At 66.7% G+C, this 14,296-nt stretch overlaps 1 protein-coding gene across 3 annotated transcripts in view; it reads right to left on the bottom strand.

Annotated features, from left to right (window-relative positions):
- LOC111160439 (BAI1 associated protein 2) overlaps positions 1-14,296 on the bottom strand; it is a 62,490-nt gene continuing 48,194 nt past the window's right edge. The window contains exons 7-14 of one of the 3 annotated variants that reach the window (XM_022523569.1): positions 13,342-13,494; positions 10,910-11,131; positions 10,556-10,757; positions 9,803-10,004; positions 8,876-8,944; positions 8,203-8,365; positions 6,482-6,516; positions 1-210 (exon numbers count right to left, since the gene is read on the bottom strand). In XM_022523569.1, coding sequence (XP_022379277.1) covers positions 141-210; positions 6,482-6,516; positions 8,203-8,365; positions 8,876-8,944; positions 9,803-10,004; positions 10,556-10,757; positions 10,910-11,131; positions 13,342-13,494 — 1,116 coding nt within the window. In that variant the 3' untranslated portion in view covers positions 1-140. Of the gene's footprint in view, positions 211-4,080; positions 4,150-5,565; positions 5,935-6,481; positions 6,517-8,202; positions 8,366-8,875; positions 8,945-9,802; positions 10,005-10,555; positions 10,758-10,909; positions 11,132-13,341; positions 13,495-14,296 lie in introns of those variants that run through there. The other 2 variants (XM_022523570.1, XM_022523571.1) reach the window with 2 other exon arrangements.

Below are 14,296 nucleotides of genomic sequence, written 5' to 3'. Positions count from 1 at the left end.
TGAGGTGGGGGCAGAGCCAGGCGGGTGAAGGGCATGGAAGGAGGAGAAAACTCTCTAAACAGGGGCCACACAGATTGTTAGAAAAGCGGCAGTGTTTGGGGGCAAGGGGGGTGCCCAGCGGGCAGCGTGGGACTTGACCGTCAGCTGAGGAGGGGGGCAGACCTGTCACTGGTCACTGCCGGCTTCAGCTGGACGCTGGCGAAGGGATTCCTGAAGAGAGAAGACAAGAGTGGTTTCAGCACGGGAGATGCACCGTCACCTGGGCTGCCCCAGGGTCTCAGCCACGCGGACGGCCCAGCCTCAGCCCGGAGCTGGGCGACGAGGGAGCCCGCGGGGGCAGGCAGGGCAGGGCGCCGTGCGCAGGCCAGAGCTCCCCGGGCAGGGGGGGTGGGGGTCCGGGGAGCGGCCCGCTGGGCTGGGAGCTGGTTCTCCCTCTGGAACCGGAGGCGGTCCTGGATGGGCCTGTGCCCAGCCTCGGTGAGCCGCCCCGCTGCCCCAGAGCAGTAGGGGCCCAGCTGTAAAGACACGCCATTGACACACACACACACACACAGTTCAGCGGCTCCCATGGACCCGGCCCATGCATCCCGGGGTCCCCGAGGGTGGCTGGGTGCAGACACGAGGCCTCGGGCCACCCCACGCCAACACGACACACATGGGGTGTACGCACACTGGGAGCCATGGGGCTCAGCCCCCATCACCCCACCCCCGTGGGCCTGAGGCCACAGCGGACGGACAGATGGACTGGCCAGACAAGAGGTTGAGATGGGACGAATGAGCACAGCGGAGGCCACACGCAGGGTCCTCACGGAAGCCTCTTCTTGGGGTCCCCACCGGGCGCACAGGGAGCACCTGCCTGAGCAGGGTTAGTACAGGACAGTAGGCTGGGGGTCGTCAGGCAGCTCCAGGGGTGACAGCACAGATGGAACGTGGGACACGAAGGGCTCGGCATGGACAGGACGCACTCCTGGCCAAGCGCTTGGCTCTCGAGCCATTACCTGGGGCGTCACAGCTGGGCGGGAGTCCGCAGGAGCTGGGCGGGCGGGCGCTCTGTCCAGTGCCCATGAAAGCACGTGGGGGTTGGGGTGCCTCCCCGGGTTTTCTAAAATGCCGAGATGCTTTGGACTGAATTTTTAGAAGGATAAACTCGGGAGAGGGGCCAACTCATTGGAGCACGACTTCCACACGTGCACGCGGACGGCCTGGAATCCCGTGTGGGTGCGGCTCGCGGGCGTCTTCAGGCTCCAAGGGCTATGACCCCAGGGGCTCAAGGCCGCCTCCAGCCCCACACGACGCCTTGGCCCCTCCGCACGCGGCAGTCCTCTCTCCAGCGACACGTGCCGACCAGCTCCCGCTCTCACGCTCAGGGGCAGCGGCCGCCTCAGGGCTCCCCCGGCCACAGCTGCTGTGGCCGGGGACATCTGCCCCCAGGACAGATGGCAGAGGGTGGCCCACGCCTTGACTGCCACCTTGACTAGACTCTGGTTCTGGAGGAAGGCTGCAGGTCCTTGGCTGTCCCCAGAGGGGTCAAGGCGGGCGTCTTGGGGGGCTAGAATGGGGGCAGGTTTGTTCATTTGGAGTTGGCGACCGAGCAGCAGAAGGAGCACAGGCCCCGCGGCTGAGAAGGGACGGCGGCTCCTGTGCCGAGCCGAGCCTGAGCAGAATGGCCAAGTGGGTTTGGGCGGCACACACCGTCCTCCTGCCCCGGGCGCACCTGAATCCTCAGCAGAAAGGGTGGGCGGCCGAGCTGCCTCCTCGGTGGGGGCGGCCCTGTGAGCAGCAGGGCCAGAGAGGGCGTCTGGCCCCTGACCCCACTTTTCCAATCTCCTTCCCCAAAATCGTGTGGCCGCGGAGCACAGTATCGTCCGTGCTGCGGGACCTGACGAAACGGGCAGGGGCTGAATATGTCCCAGGCCTCCCCTCTGCAGCCCCCGCCTAGGCCTGGCCGGACCCCCCAGCCGGACGCGCCCGCCCCCAGCACCGCGGGAAGGCGCGACCCTCTGGGGGCCCACCACCTCCTGGGGACGCACGGGTTCCGGAGCCACCTGAGGGCAGGCGGGTCAACACTGGCCTGACGCGACAGGACAAAATTCAGACCCAAGGCCCCCTGCAGAGTCTCTGGCCCCGCAGACACAGCTCCTTGCTGGGAGCAGCCCCGGGCGGAAGCCTCCTCCAGCAGCAGTGCCCGCCACGCTCCACCACAAACCACCAAGACACAAAGTGGCTCATGTCCTGCCAGCAAAGGGCAGGTGACAGGAACCACGTGAGCACCGCAGGCCCAGACTGCAGGGTCTGCTCCAAGTCAGGGGCTCCTCCCACGGCACGGCTACGACCCCTCCCCCCTCCCCGAGAGCACCCCAGTATGGACGGGGAGCAGATGTACACCCAGCAGAGCAGGCCAGCGGTCACTGGCATGGCTAACACCCGAGCTGGGATGCCTCCCTGGGGGGTGGATCCAGTACCGGTTTCCCAGGGCCGCTGTTCAGGGCGCCGCCGGGCTCCTGCCTGCAAACTCTACAGCCTGAAGGGGGCCGAGCGCCACGACCCAGGACCTTCTCATCTCTGGCCACAGATTTAGGGGCTCGCCTGTAACTGTCTTGAGTCCGCTACGTGAGAGCGAAGCAGACGGGTCATCTGACAGCTGAGTGGTTTCAGGGTGCGGTTTCCATCCTTCTGTGACTCGGAGAGCAGATTTCCACTTTCTCTGAAACGTTCTTCTCTGAGGCACGAGTGGCCCTCCTGGGGTCGAGCCCATGTTGTTCCGTGTGCCCCAGGACCATACCTCGGGGGGTGGGCACGGCTCAGCAGAGTGGGTCTGGGGGCCTCAACCACCCCAGGGGCTTCTGACAACCTCCCCCCAGCCAGGGACTCTCCGATCTCGGGGCCAGGCCAGCTCTGCGGTGGGGAACACAGCTGATGGTGCAGGGTGGACGCCCACAGTGCCCCCGGGGTGGGGGGCTGCCCGACACTGGGGACGAGGGCACAGGCAGAGGGAGACCGGACTCCAGTGACGGGGGCTGCAGGGGCAGCAGGGGCGGGAGGTGCAGCCTCTGAGGGCCTCTGGGAAGAGGAGGAATCTAGAGGCAAAGAAGGTCTTTCCACCCCATCCCCACGTCAGGAGCATTTGTCTCCAGAACTTTCCAGAAGTTGCTCATGCTGCAGCTCAGAAACAGTGAGAGGAGAGTGAGTCCGGGACCTGCTGGGGCAGTCGCTGCCCTTGGGGAGGACCACACCGTTGGGATGCTCCATGGGGTACAGAGGACGCAGGTGCCAGCTTCACTTGTCGGTGACGGGGTGGGGATGGGGACATATGGCAGCAGCACCCCTGTCCCAGGCACAGGGCCTAGAGTGCTGGGTTCCCCCGCGCTGGCCGACGGCGCTCGCTTTCCCAGGACCGAGCGCAAGGGATCATCAGAGGATGGGCTGTTGAAGGCCAGCCAGGGCCGCCCGTGTAGTGGCTGGAGGCCTCGTCTAGAAAGCCTGGTGCAGCCTCGAGGAGCCTCTCAGGGCGGATGCGACGTGAGTGCCGGCAGAGCAGGCAGCAGAGACCCCATGTCCACCTGCCTTGGTGTGCCTGACACACCCACGTGGGCTCGAGTCACAGAACTGTCCCCAGGATCGACCCTGGTCTCCCCAGCCCCCGAGGGGCTGCGGTACTCACCAACCAGACCAAGCCAGGACGGGCTCAGACCCATACCCGCAGGGGCTGGTCCGACGGGACACTTGGCCAAAGGAGCCCAAAGCCAGCCTCCTGGCCCATCACCGCGCTCCCCCCCCCATTGTGGCCGAAGCGCCCCCTAGAGGCAAGAGAGAGACCCAGGCAGATGGCCAGGACCGGACCACGCCCAGGGGTGCAGGGAGGGGCTGCAGGGATGCAGGGGTGGGGAGGAGCAGCCGGTCAGGCCCACAAGCTTCCAGACAGACGGAGAAAAGCCCAGAGCCCAAGGAGGAGTCCGAAAAGCGAAAGCCCAGAGCCCAGAGCAGAGGCAGGCTGGGCAGACCCTCGCGCCCCCGGCCCCGTCTGCCAGGGCCGAGGCCAGAGCGTCTGCAGAGCCACTGGGAAGGCGCACCGACCAGCGTGGGAAAACCGGGGCGACTTACTAACTCTAGTCAGGGGCGGCTCAGAGTCGGGCCATTTCCACGTCAGCGCTGTAAGGAGACACAAGGGCTCAGCCGGTGCAGTGGGTGGGGAGGGGCCTGAGCCCCCGGTGGGGACACCGCCTGGGGCACGCTGCCCAGCCCTGGGGCAGCCGCAGGGAGGAACAGGAAGGGGCCTCCCGTGGCAGGCGTCCCCAGTCAGCCCAAGCGGCCCAGCCCCCCCGAGGGGACAGGGACGGCGCTGTCCGGCTGGGCACCGCGGTCCCCGGATGGAGGCCGGCTCGCCGTGGCGGCCCAAATCTGCGCCGCGGGCCTGGAAGGAGGCGCCACACCCAGCTCAGTGCGATAAATAAAACTTTTATTCAAACGACTGCAGTACAGGGCACAATCCAGATAAAAAAAAAAAAAAGAGGAAAGGAAACAGGAAAATAGTTTGAGCACTTTACGTCTTCACACAAGTGTCGCAGTTTTGTGTCTACATTCATCCATTGAGCATGGAATCCCCTGGATTTGAGGTCTTCAGCAAAATGAGGACACCGACACGGAAGGCTCTTTGTACATGGGGCCGCGTTCTGGCTTCACGTTCTCCTTAAATACGAAACGGTCTGTGCCTTGAGCTGCTTCTCTCCCAAACTCCCGGCCCCATCCTCGGCCACAGGAGAGCGGGCGGAGGGCTCCATTAGAGCACGTCAGACAAAGAGGCATCCACAGCTTCACGGGGCGGGGGGGGGGCCCGTGGCGGGAGGGGCCGGGCAGGCTGGGCCCTGGCTCCCTCCTCCCCAGGTTCAGGGTGTGAAGAGGCAAAACCAGTAGCCACAGAGTCCAGCACGTCTGTTTCGAAGTCACCAAGACACACAAAGAGATGAGAGCATTTAGGGAGGATGGGGCAGGGGCTGCCTGCTGTCCCTGGGGAGGCAGGCCCAGGGCTGCCCTCCCCAGGGCCAGCCCCGGGCGGCCTGGGGGCTGTGATCCCCTCACCAGGCTGTCCACCGGTTTCCAGAACACGTGGGGGCAGGCGGTCTCTGAAGCTCTTTGGAAAGTCCACGAGGGGCTGCGCCTGCCCTGCCCCCCGCCCCGCTGGGCCCCGCGTGAGATCACACGGCCCTGGGGTCACCGCCCATCCGTGCTCTGGTCTCTACACTGTGGAGGAGGACGTGCAGGGGGCCGGGGCCGTGGCCTCCCTCACAGGAGTGGCCAGCTTCCTCAGGAGGCCGCCCCGGCTCGGCACGCACCTGTCCGTCTGTCCGTGCGGCCCTGGGATGGGCCTCCCCGGGCCTCCCCTTCCCTGACAGATGCCAGCGTCCGTCCGCTGGGGGGAGGCAGATGCAGGAGTAACAGTGCGCACACCAGAGTCCATGCAGATCGGCTTTAGTTTTTCAGGAAAGAAAAGTCCTTTTCCTGTTTTTTCTTTTTTTTTCTTTTTCTTTTTTTTTCTTTTTTTTAAAGATTTTTCTTTTTCTTCAGACTTTAGGCCTGGCTCGAGGTGAGCCATCAAGAAGGGACAGTGCGTCGTGAGCATGGCGGCCACAGAGCAGAGGCGAGGACGCCGGGCCCCCGCTGCCCAGCTGGCAGCTCCCGCCTGGCGGACACACGGGGCCGGGGGCGTGTAGACACGGGGAGCAGAGATGGGGCAGCACCATGGACCCTGGGGGGATCTCAGAGTCTGGGGTCACCAACCGGAAGGCGGGACGGGGCAGGTGAGAGAGGAAAAGAGCCCGAGAACAAACTGACGAGGGCGCGGAGGAGAGAACCGACGGAGGCCAGACGGATGGGGGGCTCTCCCGAGCAGCGGCGGCCCGTGGTCCGCGTCCTCACACTGTGGACACCAGCGTGCCGCTGCGGAACAAAGCACAGGACGCTGCGGGCCGCACGCCCCTCCCGCAGCCGCTTTGGGGTCAGCCAGCTGCCTGCTCCCCCCCATGCCCCCCGAGCCGGGACAAGGGCCAAGCCCAGGCGGGGGCACGCAGGAGCAGCAGCCCCGGCCGTCCGTGCCGGCCAGGCCACCAGGAAGGAGCAGCAGGGCGCGCACCGGGCTGAGGGCTCCTGGAGGACGGGCAGCCCCGGTGGCTGCTGGGGGCATGGGACCAGGCTGGGCTCCAATGGTTCGGGGCCCGCTCCCACCCACCCGGCGTCGGAGCACGAGGGCGGATCTCCGGCCCCGCTTGGCGCTATCCCAGCAGGGTGGGCTCCTGCCCGGACACCCCCGCGACTCAGAGAAGTGAGAGGTAGAGAGGAGCAGCCCCCTGGGCCCCACCTGCCCCAACCCAGAGCAGGGTCTCCGCATCCCTAGGCAGGTGCCCACGGAGCAGTCCTGGGAGGGTCTGCGAGAGGGAGTTCGCCCTGCCCACCCGCAGCTCCCAAAGACTAGTGCGAAAGCCCTTACCTGCTCACAGCCCGCGCTCCGTAGTCATCTAGACCCTGGGGGGGAAGCAACACAGGTCAGGCTGGGGGTCCTGGGGGCGAGGCGGGGTCCACAGGACCAGAGGAAGCTGGGCGCTGGCCTTGACCCCAGTGGGCGCGCGGCGCTGGCTGCGGCAGAGGGCCTGGAGGGCCCCTCCCACGTGCACAGCAGTGACGGCCCAAACTCACGCGGGCATCTCCTCCTCTGGCCAGCGGCAGACCACGGGTGGTGTGAACTCACACTCACAGGCACACGCGAGACAGATCCCCTGGTGACCCCTCCACACCCGTGTCCCGTGGCGAGCAGACAGGGCCTGAGCACACCCGCAGGTTACCCGGCGGGAGAGCCTGGGATGACCCGGCAAGTCTCGGAGCGTGTGGGGCTCTCTAGGAACCAGTGACACTTGCAGGGAGGGGCTGATGGCTGGGCGTGGAAGCTAGCCTGGGCCGGCCCCTGGGCAGAACACACCCCAGCACCCCAAGACACCAGCTGCAGACCCAGCTGTGCGGCCGAGGGAGGTGCTGTGGGCGCCGCCATCAGGAGCCGCTGGGGACACCCTCCTCCTCAGCCATCTCAGCACCACGACCAAACCCGGACACGGGCGGTGGGAGCAGCGTGCGGTGGCCAGGCGTGCCTAGGCTCAGGCAGCTGTGTCCCGGGCCCGGACGGTGTTAGAGCATCTCCTGCCTGGCGGGCTGGATCTGTGCTCCCGAGGTGCCTCCCCTAAGCTGGATCGCTCCCCCCGCCATCGCCCTGCTGCTGCCTGGAGTGCCGGCACTGGCCTCAACTTCTCTAGAAGGTTCCACCCCAGGGCCTTAGCTACACCTCCCCAGACTGGTCCTTCTCACCGTATCATCGACTCCACCTTCCCGTCCACTCTGCCTGGCCATAAGCTCCCGGAAAACCGCTCCCTTCCTTGCACATACCTCCCCACTCCTGCTGGTTAAGCCCCCTCACAGGAAGTGGGGGTGCGAGGCTGCTCAGGACTGTGCTGAGCAGGGGAACTCCCTGGACCTCACCCACCTTCACCACCACTCACCACAGCCCCAGGCAGGCTCAAAGCTCCGTGGTCGCCCCTGGGGCCCACATCTTAGAGAAAGTCCCCTCTTCTCCCCACTTCCGGGGGTTACGGGGCTGACCCGGACCCTCCAGCACCTGAAGCCTGGAAGCGAAAGCGAAGCTACTCCCAGCATGGTCACAGCAGACAAACGTTCCAGAAGCCCTGGGCTCCTACAACCTCTGAAGCTTCCCACACAGAGCCGCACCACCCTCACACTCACACCCCAGCTGCACCAAGACCTCACAACCACCAGCACGCCCTCCAGGGGCTCTACTGGGGACCCTTGCTGTCGCCCAGGCCTTGACCTTCTGCCTCTGGCCACTTGGTCTTGGGTGACCTGGGCATGAGTGCCTAGCCCTGCCTCCTGAGCCCCGAGACATACTAGAATGTTCTGGCCACGTCCCAGGCCTCGAACGCAAGTGCTCACATCCACACTCGGATCCGTGACTGCCGGAGCCCAACAGGCTCGGGAAGGGGGCTCCTGGACACGAAGTCCTCCCCGATGCCAGGCTCCCTGAGATGGGGGGGGCCTGGAGGCCGCTGATGCCCCAGCCGGAAGGAAGGCCGGACAGAGGGACCACCTTGCCTGCAGGAGAGCCCCTTCAGGCGTAGGCCCCTTCTGGGGTCGCCCTGTGCTGCTCACCTGGGAGAAGGCGGGCACGGCCACACTGTAGGGCCTCTGCTTGAAGGGGCCGGCTGTCTGGGCAGGGAAGGCGCGGGACGATGCGTTGTAGTCAGGCGGGGGGAGGGCCAGCTCCTCCTTGTCCAGGAGGTTCCCTGTGCTGCTGCTCTTGCCCTGCTGCAGGCTGTGGGGGTGGGGGGCGTAGAAGCTGCTTCAACCCAGGCCCCCAGGACCCCGTCTGACCCTCCACCTTCCCCGTGCCTCCCTTGGACCCTTCTAGAAGCCCTAACGAGGGGCCACAGCCTCACTGAGCCCGTGAATAGGGCCTGAAGAGGTGGCAGGAAGAAATTCCTAAAGCCCACGTACCCTACATCGACCCCGGCCCTCCTGGGGCAGCTCAGCCCCTGCCCAAAGGAGGCTACAGCAGGGGTGTGCTCCCGGGCCCGGTGGGGGGCAAGGGAAGCCCCCTCCCCACACAGTAACTGCTCACCCTTCCTCCACAAGTAGCCTGCACCCACCCCCCGGGAGCCCCCACGCGCAAGCCGGGTGTGGGGGCAGGCCTGGGGGCAGGAAGGGAACAGAGCCCAGCCCAGGCGTGTGAGCGGAGCAGGGGCCACTGGCAGGCGCACGGGGCCCTCTGCCCCAGGCAGCCTCTCCAGGTCAAAGGGCCAGCAGCCTGGGTCAGCACGCTCACCTCATGTGCAACCTGTCACTGCCGTCGCTGTCCAGAACCCGGGTGTAGGAGAAGGGAAACCAGCCCCGCCTGCAGGACAGGAGCGCGGTGAGAAGGCGCCACGGCCCGGGTGCCCGCGGCGCCCCGTCTGGCTCTCAGTCAGCCAACACAAACGAGCACCCGGGGGGACGGCAGACCCCGGCCTGCACCCTGGCGAGCCTTCCGGCCCCGAACGGGAGGCTGGGCGTCTCCCGCAGAGCTCCGGTGGCCGCGGCGGCCAGGGCTGGTGTCCAGCCACACGGAGCAAGGCGGCGACAGCACAGAAGCCGTCTGGAGGGAAGGCAGGTGGGCCGTCTGGGAAGGGGGTATCCTAGCGATCTCCCGCCCCGCATTGCCCCCCCAGACGGCAGCTGCCTCGCCGTGGGAGCGGAGCTGGGTCCGGCCCCTCTGTCCCTGCCTCAGGTGCGGGGTGGGGGAGCCGCGAGTCCCCATCTCACCACCAGCCACATCCACGTGACAGCGGTGGGGCAGGGGAGGAGTGGCTCCTGGCCAGGGTGGCCCGAGCCGCAGAACGACAGGCTGGCGGAGTCTCAGGGCCGCGGGTGTTACACTAAGCCGCGAAGACAAGGCTCTGTGTCCCGACACGCCAGCTACAGGCTGACCAGAGACTCGGGGGCAGCAGGGGGCCTTGGGGCACACAGCCGGCCTCTGCCAACCGGCAAGCCGCACGCCCAGCAGCAGGGAAGGTGCGAGACGGGCCACGGCGTGGGCTGGCGAGAGACGGCGAGGCCGTGGCTCTGGTGGAGCCGTCCCGTCCGTGCCGCCCGGCTCGGAGGACTGAAGACGCGCGGCGGGACACTCGGTCCGGAAAGGACCCTGAGGCGCCAGGACAGCCGAGGGCCTGGCAGGCTGCCCCGTCCCGTGGCTCCCTATGGGGGTCCCACTCACATTTTGGTCTTCTCGCTCTCCCCGTAGTGCCAGCCGTCACGGGCCTCGGGCACCAGCAGGGTGATGAGGTCCCCCTCCTTGAAGCTCAGCAGGGTGCTGTTGTCCCCAGCCGCGTGGGAGAAGATGGCCTTCACCCGCATGCGGCCGTTGCGCTCTAGGCCGGCCGCCATGGAGCTGGAGCGCGGCAGGGTCTTGTTCTCAGCTGTAGACGACAAGGCAGGAGTGAGGGGACGTGGCCGTCCTCCTGCCCCTCAGCCTCCTGACGGGAAGATGCTGGAAGGCCCCAGGTGGGCCTGGAGCGGGATGCTCGTGTGAGCAGAGACATGGAAGGACCCAGCGGCAGACCTGCCGCTTGTCAGCTGCGGGGAGCGCTGGGCCCGAGCCTCAGCTTTCCCAGCTGCTCATCAGCAGAGCCTCGCTGGCTGGGGCAGGGGGCGGGGTGCCGTCCATGGGACAGGGCTGCAGAGCTGAGGGACCTGGGTGGGGGGAAGAGGGCTGTCCCACTGTCCGCCACGGCCCTGCCAGGCATCACCCGCGTGCTCTGGTCATGGGCGGAGCCCTGATGTCCCGGTCCGGCCCTGTCCTGCTGTGGGGACTTGAAGGGAGCCAGGCAAGGCCTGAGGGACCAGGCCGGAAAACCTCGACGGGGCCCAAGGGGGCCGCAAAGGTCCCGCATGCACTCGGGGCTCTGGAGGCTCCCCCACCACCCCGTTGGGTGTGGCATGGCGGCCGGCGGCGCGTCCCAGCCCTTACTGGCCGCGTAGCTGTTCTTCGGGGCCACACTCTTGCGCACGGGGAGCGTGTTGGAGTACGAGTCGCTCAGCTTGCTCTGGGACTGTGGAGGAGACGAGGTCTTGGGCTGGACGGCCTTGCGGTCGGCCCAGGGGCTGTAGTCCTCGCCATCTGGGCCCGAGACGCCATTCATGACGGGCGTGCTCTCCTGGGCTGACAGCCGCTGTGGGGAGAGTCGGGGGATGGGGGGGCAGCGGCGCGGGAGGGCCCGGTCAGGCGCGGCCGGCGTGGGGACCCCTCACCCCAGCCACCCTGGAGCCGGGGCGGGAGCCATCCGTCCACACCCAGGAAGCCTGCGGGAGGCCACGCACTCACCCCCACAAACGGGGCCAGCTCGGGGGGCACCGGCAGGGGCTTGGCCCCTGGGATGGGGTCTGAGATGACCAGGCTGGACTTGGAGGCCGACAGGGCGCTCGGGAGGACAGAGCCGTTGCTGGGCACCTGCTGCATCAGCTGCACGGCACGCTCCGGGATCTTGTTGGGGTCCGCGCACGCCTGTTGCCACAGCGGCAGCTTCTGGGCCAGCAGCTCCTTGCCCTAGAGCGGAGGGAGCGGGACAGCACGGGGTCAGGGCCGGCCGCGCAGCAGGGCCACCCCGCAAAGCCACGAGAGTCTGGGGTGCGCTGCGGACCTCCCCAACTACGCTCCCCGGAGCCCTGCCTGATCACGAGACACTCCCCCTCTCGGCAGAGGGGGGACCTGTCTGGCTGACGGCTGCCCCACACCCAGTGGTGCCTCCCAGCCAGAGAGGCCGCCCGGAGGTCCCTGAGCCCCGACCTGGGAAGGAGGCTGCATTAAGCCAGGTGGTCTCTGGGCCACTAGGGCTGCGATAAAACCCAAGGTCCAACCTGAGCAGGGGCCACCACAGGGCCCCGGGAGAGCACCGTCCCGGGGTCCCTAGCCGCGGTCGGGCCAAGCTGTGGGAAGGTGCAGAAGTGGACACCCCACAGGTGGTACTCCATAGATGCAAGGTGCTAACGGTCCCTCCCCCAACCCAGGGGCCCAAGAGCCCAGCTGTCCCTCCAGTGTGCATCGGGGTGTGCCCAGGGCACAGCTAGCCGGACGAGCATGGGGCTTAGCAAAGGATGACGAAGCCACGGGTCTGGCAAGGAATCCAGAACGAGGGACGGCTGAGTGGGCACCAGCCTGTGGGTCCCTGTAGCCCTGCTGGCGTCTGATGCCCACTGCATGGGCCTGTCCGGGGTGCGGGGACAGCTGTGCCATCCATCCTCTGGTCTGTTTGGCCACAGTGGCTGCCTGGCTTGGAGCAGATGGGTCACCTGTGTCCCACTGCAGAGCCTGGAGCTCCCAGGGCAGACTAACTCCGGCAGTCACTGTCCCCAGGGCCTCTGAAGGGGCCATCTGGCCCTCACTGCCTCTCCCTGCTTCTGACCTGTGTCTGGGCGAGGAAGGAGTGTCTGAGTGAGAAGTGTGGAAGAAGCGAGAAAAAGGCCTTATGAGCAGGCCATGCCCTCCACCACCTGCTGGTTGAGACCAAGGACCAGCGAGACAGGGCCAAGGGCTGGTGCCCTGTTTTGCGATTGAGATCTGATGCAAACACAGCTCGTCCACGTGTCTGGGGCTGGGTCTGGGGCTGCTTCTGCTGCTACGGCCCAAACCCAAAATGGCACCTGGACCCTGGTTGAGAGAATTGGTGGACAGCTCTGGGTGGTGGTGACAAGGCAGGTCCATGCAGACCCAGCACCAAACAGGGGCAACCCTAGGACTCCCCCCGGTGATGAAACCCACCTGTGGGGCTGGGACGCACCTGCCAGGGAGATGCCCGGTGGCCTGCTGCAGGGAAGAGCCTGAGGGGTCCTGCCCTGGTGCCCCTGCCCCTGTGCTTGGGAGGGCTGCATCCAGCTCCCTGGGAGGTCAGCTGTCACCCTGTGCACAGCAGGAGCTGCTGGGGCCCAGAGACCAGGGCTTTCCCGCTCTCCGCCCACCCCCGCCCCACCCCCCACGAGCCCAAGCTCTCCCTTACCTGCCATGGGGCCCGGCTGCCGCCAGAGGGCGCTGCCAACCACCGCAGCACAGTCGCCCAGAGGCAGGCCGAGGCCCAGCTGCTTGCGGGCACCCCCTCCCCCGCCCCTGCCCAGCTGCCCCAGGGAACCCTCCCAGCTCCCACAGGGGACACAGGTCCTTCCGCTGCCCTTGCCTTGCACCTGTGAACAGGCCCTCAGGCAGGCCCGGGAGGCAGAGCCGCTCTCAGGGGGAAGGCTACTCTCCCCTACACAGCCCTGGCTGCTCTCCCCTACACGGCCCTGCCCATGGGGATCACAGGGCAAGTCTCCTATCACGCACACGTGTGGGAACGTGCATTTACCCTGCTGCTCTGCAGACCCCTTTATTGAAAAAGGATGTGAACTTGGTTGCCTAGCCTCATCTGCTGAGCTCTTGGAATGTTCTGGAATGTTCCAGGGGACAGAACTGCTCCCTCCCCAGCTCCTGACTATGGACTCTGACTAGGGGCTCATCTGGAGCTACCCCTTCATGCAGGGGACCCAGTGTCCTCCGGATTGCCTAGGAGGGGCTCCCTGGCTCTGCGGCCTTCCCTGAGAAACACCTGCCAAGACTCAGAGACCTCTACCGCATCTGACCGGTGACTCTCCTACCCGCTCGCCATCCCTGGGGGAATCCACAATGCACGGCATTCCTTTCAACACAGCTCAACGGTGGACGCGCCCCGACGGCCACCAGGGAGAGTCCACTTCTGCCCACGCCCCAGTGTGGCCCGCAGAGCTCACCTTGGAGTGGTAGGCAGCGGCGTTCTTGGCCACGGCGCACTGCTTCTCCACCAGGAAGCAGAACCGCCTCCTCTCCTCAGTCAGCGCGGTCCTGTAGCCGTCGGCCGCGCAGCTCTCCAGCTCTCCTTGCCTGCTGCCGATCGCGTCGATGTACTGGGGGCAGGCGGCGGGGGCGCACGTGAGCCGCGGACGGGACAACACGGGACGGTGTCCCGCTCTGGGCAGCCCCCCACCCCTGGAGCAGAGCGCACCTCCCACCGGCCCACGGGGTGGGGCATGGCCACAACCTACTTGGACCGAGGGAGCACGGGTGGAGTGACGGTGGGGCAACCCCATGCCCTACTGGGCCCCTGTCCCCCAGCAGCTTGAGTCCCTGCCCCCTACCCCCTCTGTGCCCAGCAGCCACACAAATGTGGACCACGCTGGCAGATCAGGAGGCCTGGTGTCGTGGCCTGCCCTCCGTGGATCCTGAATCCAGGCATCTGAAACCACCCTGCGGGTGGCCCAGGAAAGCTCGCCTGGCACGATGTGCTTGAGAATGACTAATTCACACCCAAATCCTGCGGGGGTGGGCAGAGAGTGCAGGAGACACTGCTTGGTGCTGGAGAACACGGGAACATTCTGATTTTGCTGGAAACTTGTGGTAATAAAGCACCCTCAAGACCGTAGGCAGCCGTCACAGGGAGGCAGGAGCACCCCAGCCCTAGGGTCTGCAGAGCCCCGTCGGGATGTGTGCTGGGGTCCACGGGGTCCTGGCTGTTTCCCCAGGCAGCCCCTCCCAGCTCCTTCCCTCCGTGCCCTGGGGCCACCGCCCACGCGGGGAGGCACTGCCGGCCCGCCTGGTCTCTGTGGTCCCGGGGTCTTTCCTGCCTTGAGGGGCGCCTCCCCCACGGGCTCTGACTCAGCGTGGGTGGGCGGTGCTGAGCTGCGGTGGGCGCTGGGGGAAGCGGGAGGA

This window comes from Enhydra lutris, unplaced genomic scaffold, assembly GCF_002288905.1.
Source record: "Enhydra lutris kenyoni isolate GAN:26980312 unplaced genomic scaffold, ASM228890v2 scaffoldscaffold75, whole genome shotgun sequence".
Classification (NCBI taxonomy): Eukaryota; Metazoa; Chordata; class Mammalia; order Carnivora; family Mustelidae; genus Enhydra; species Enhydra lutris.
Note: the sequence above shows the minus strand (reverse complement) of the source record. Positions and strands in the feature narration are given on the sequence as shown.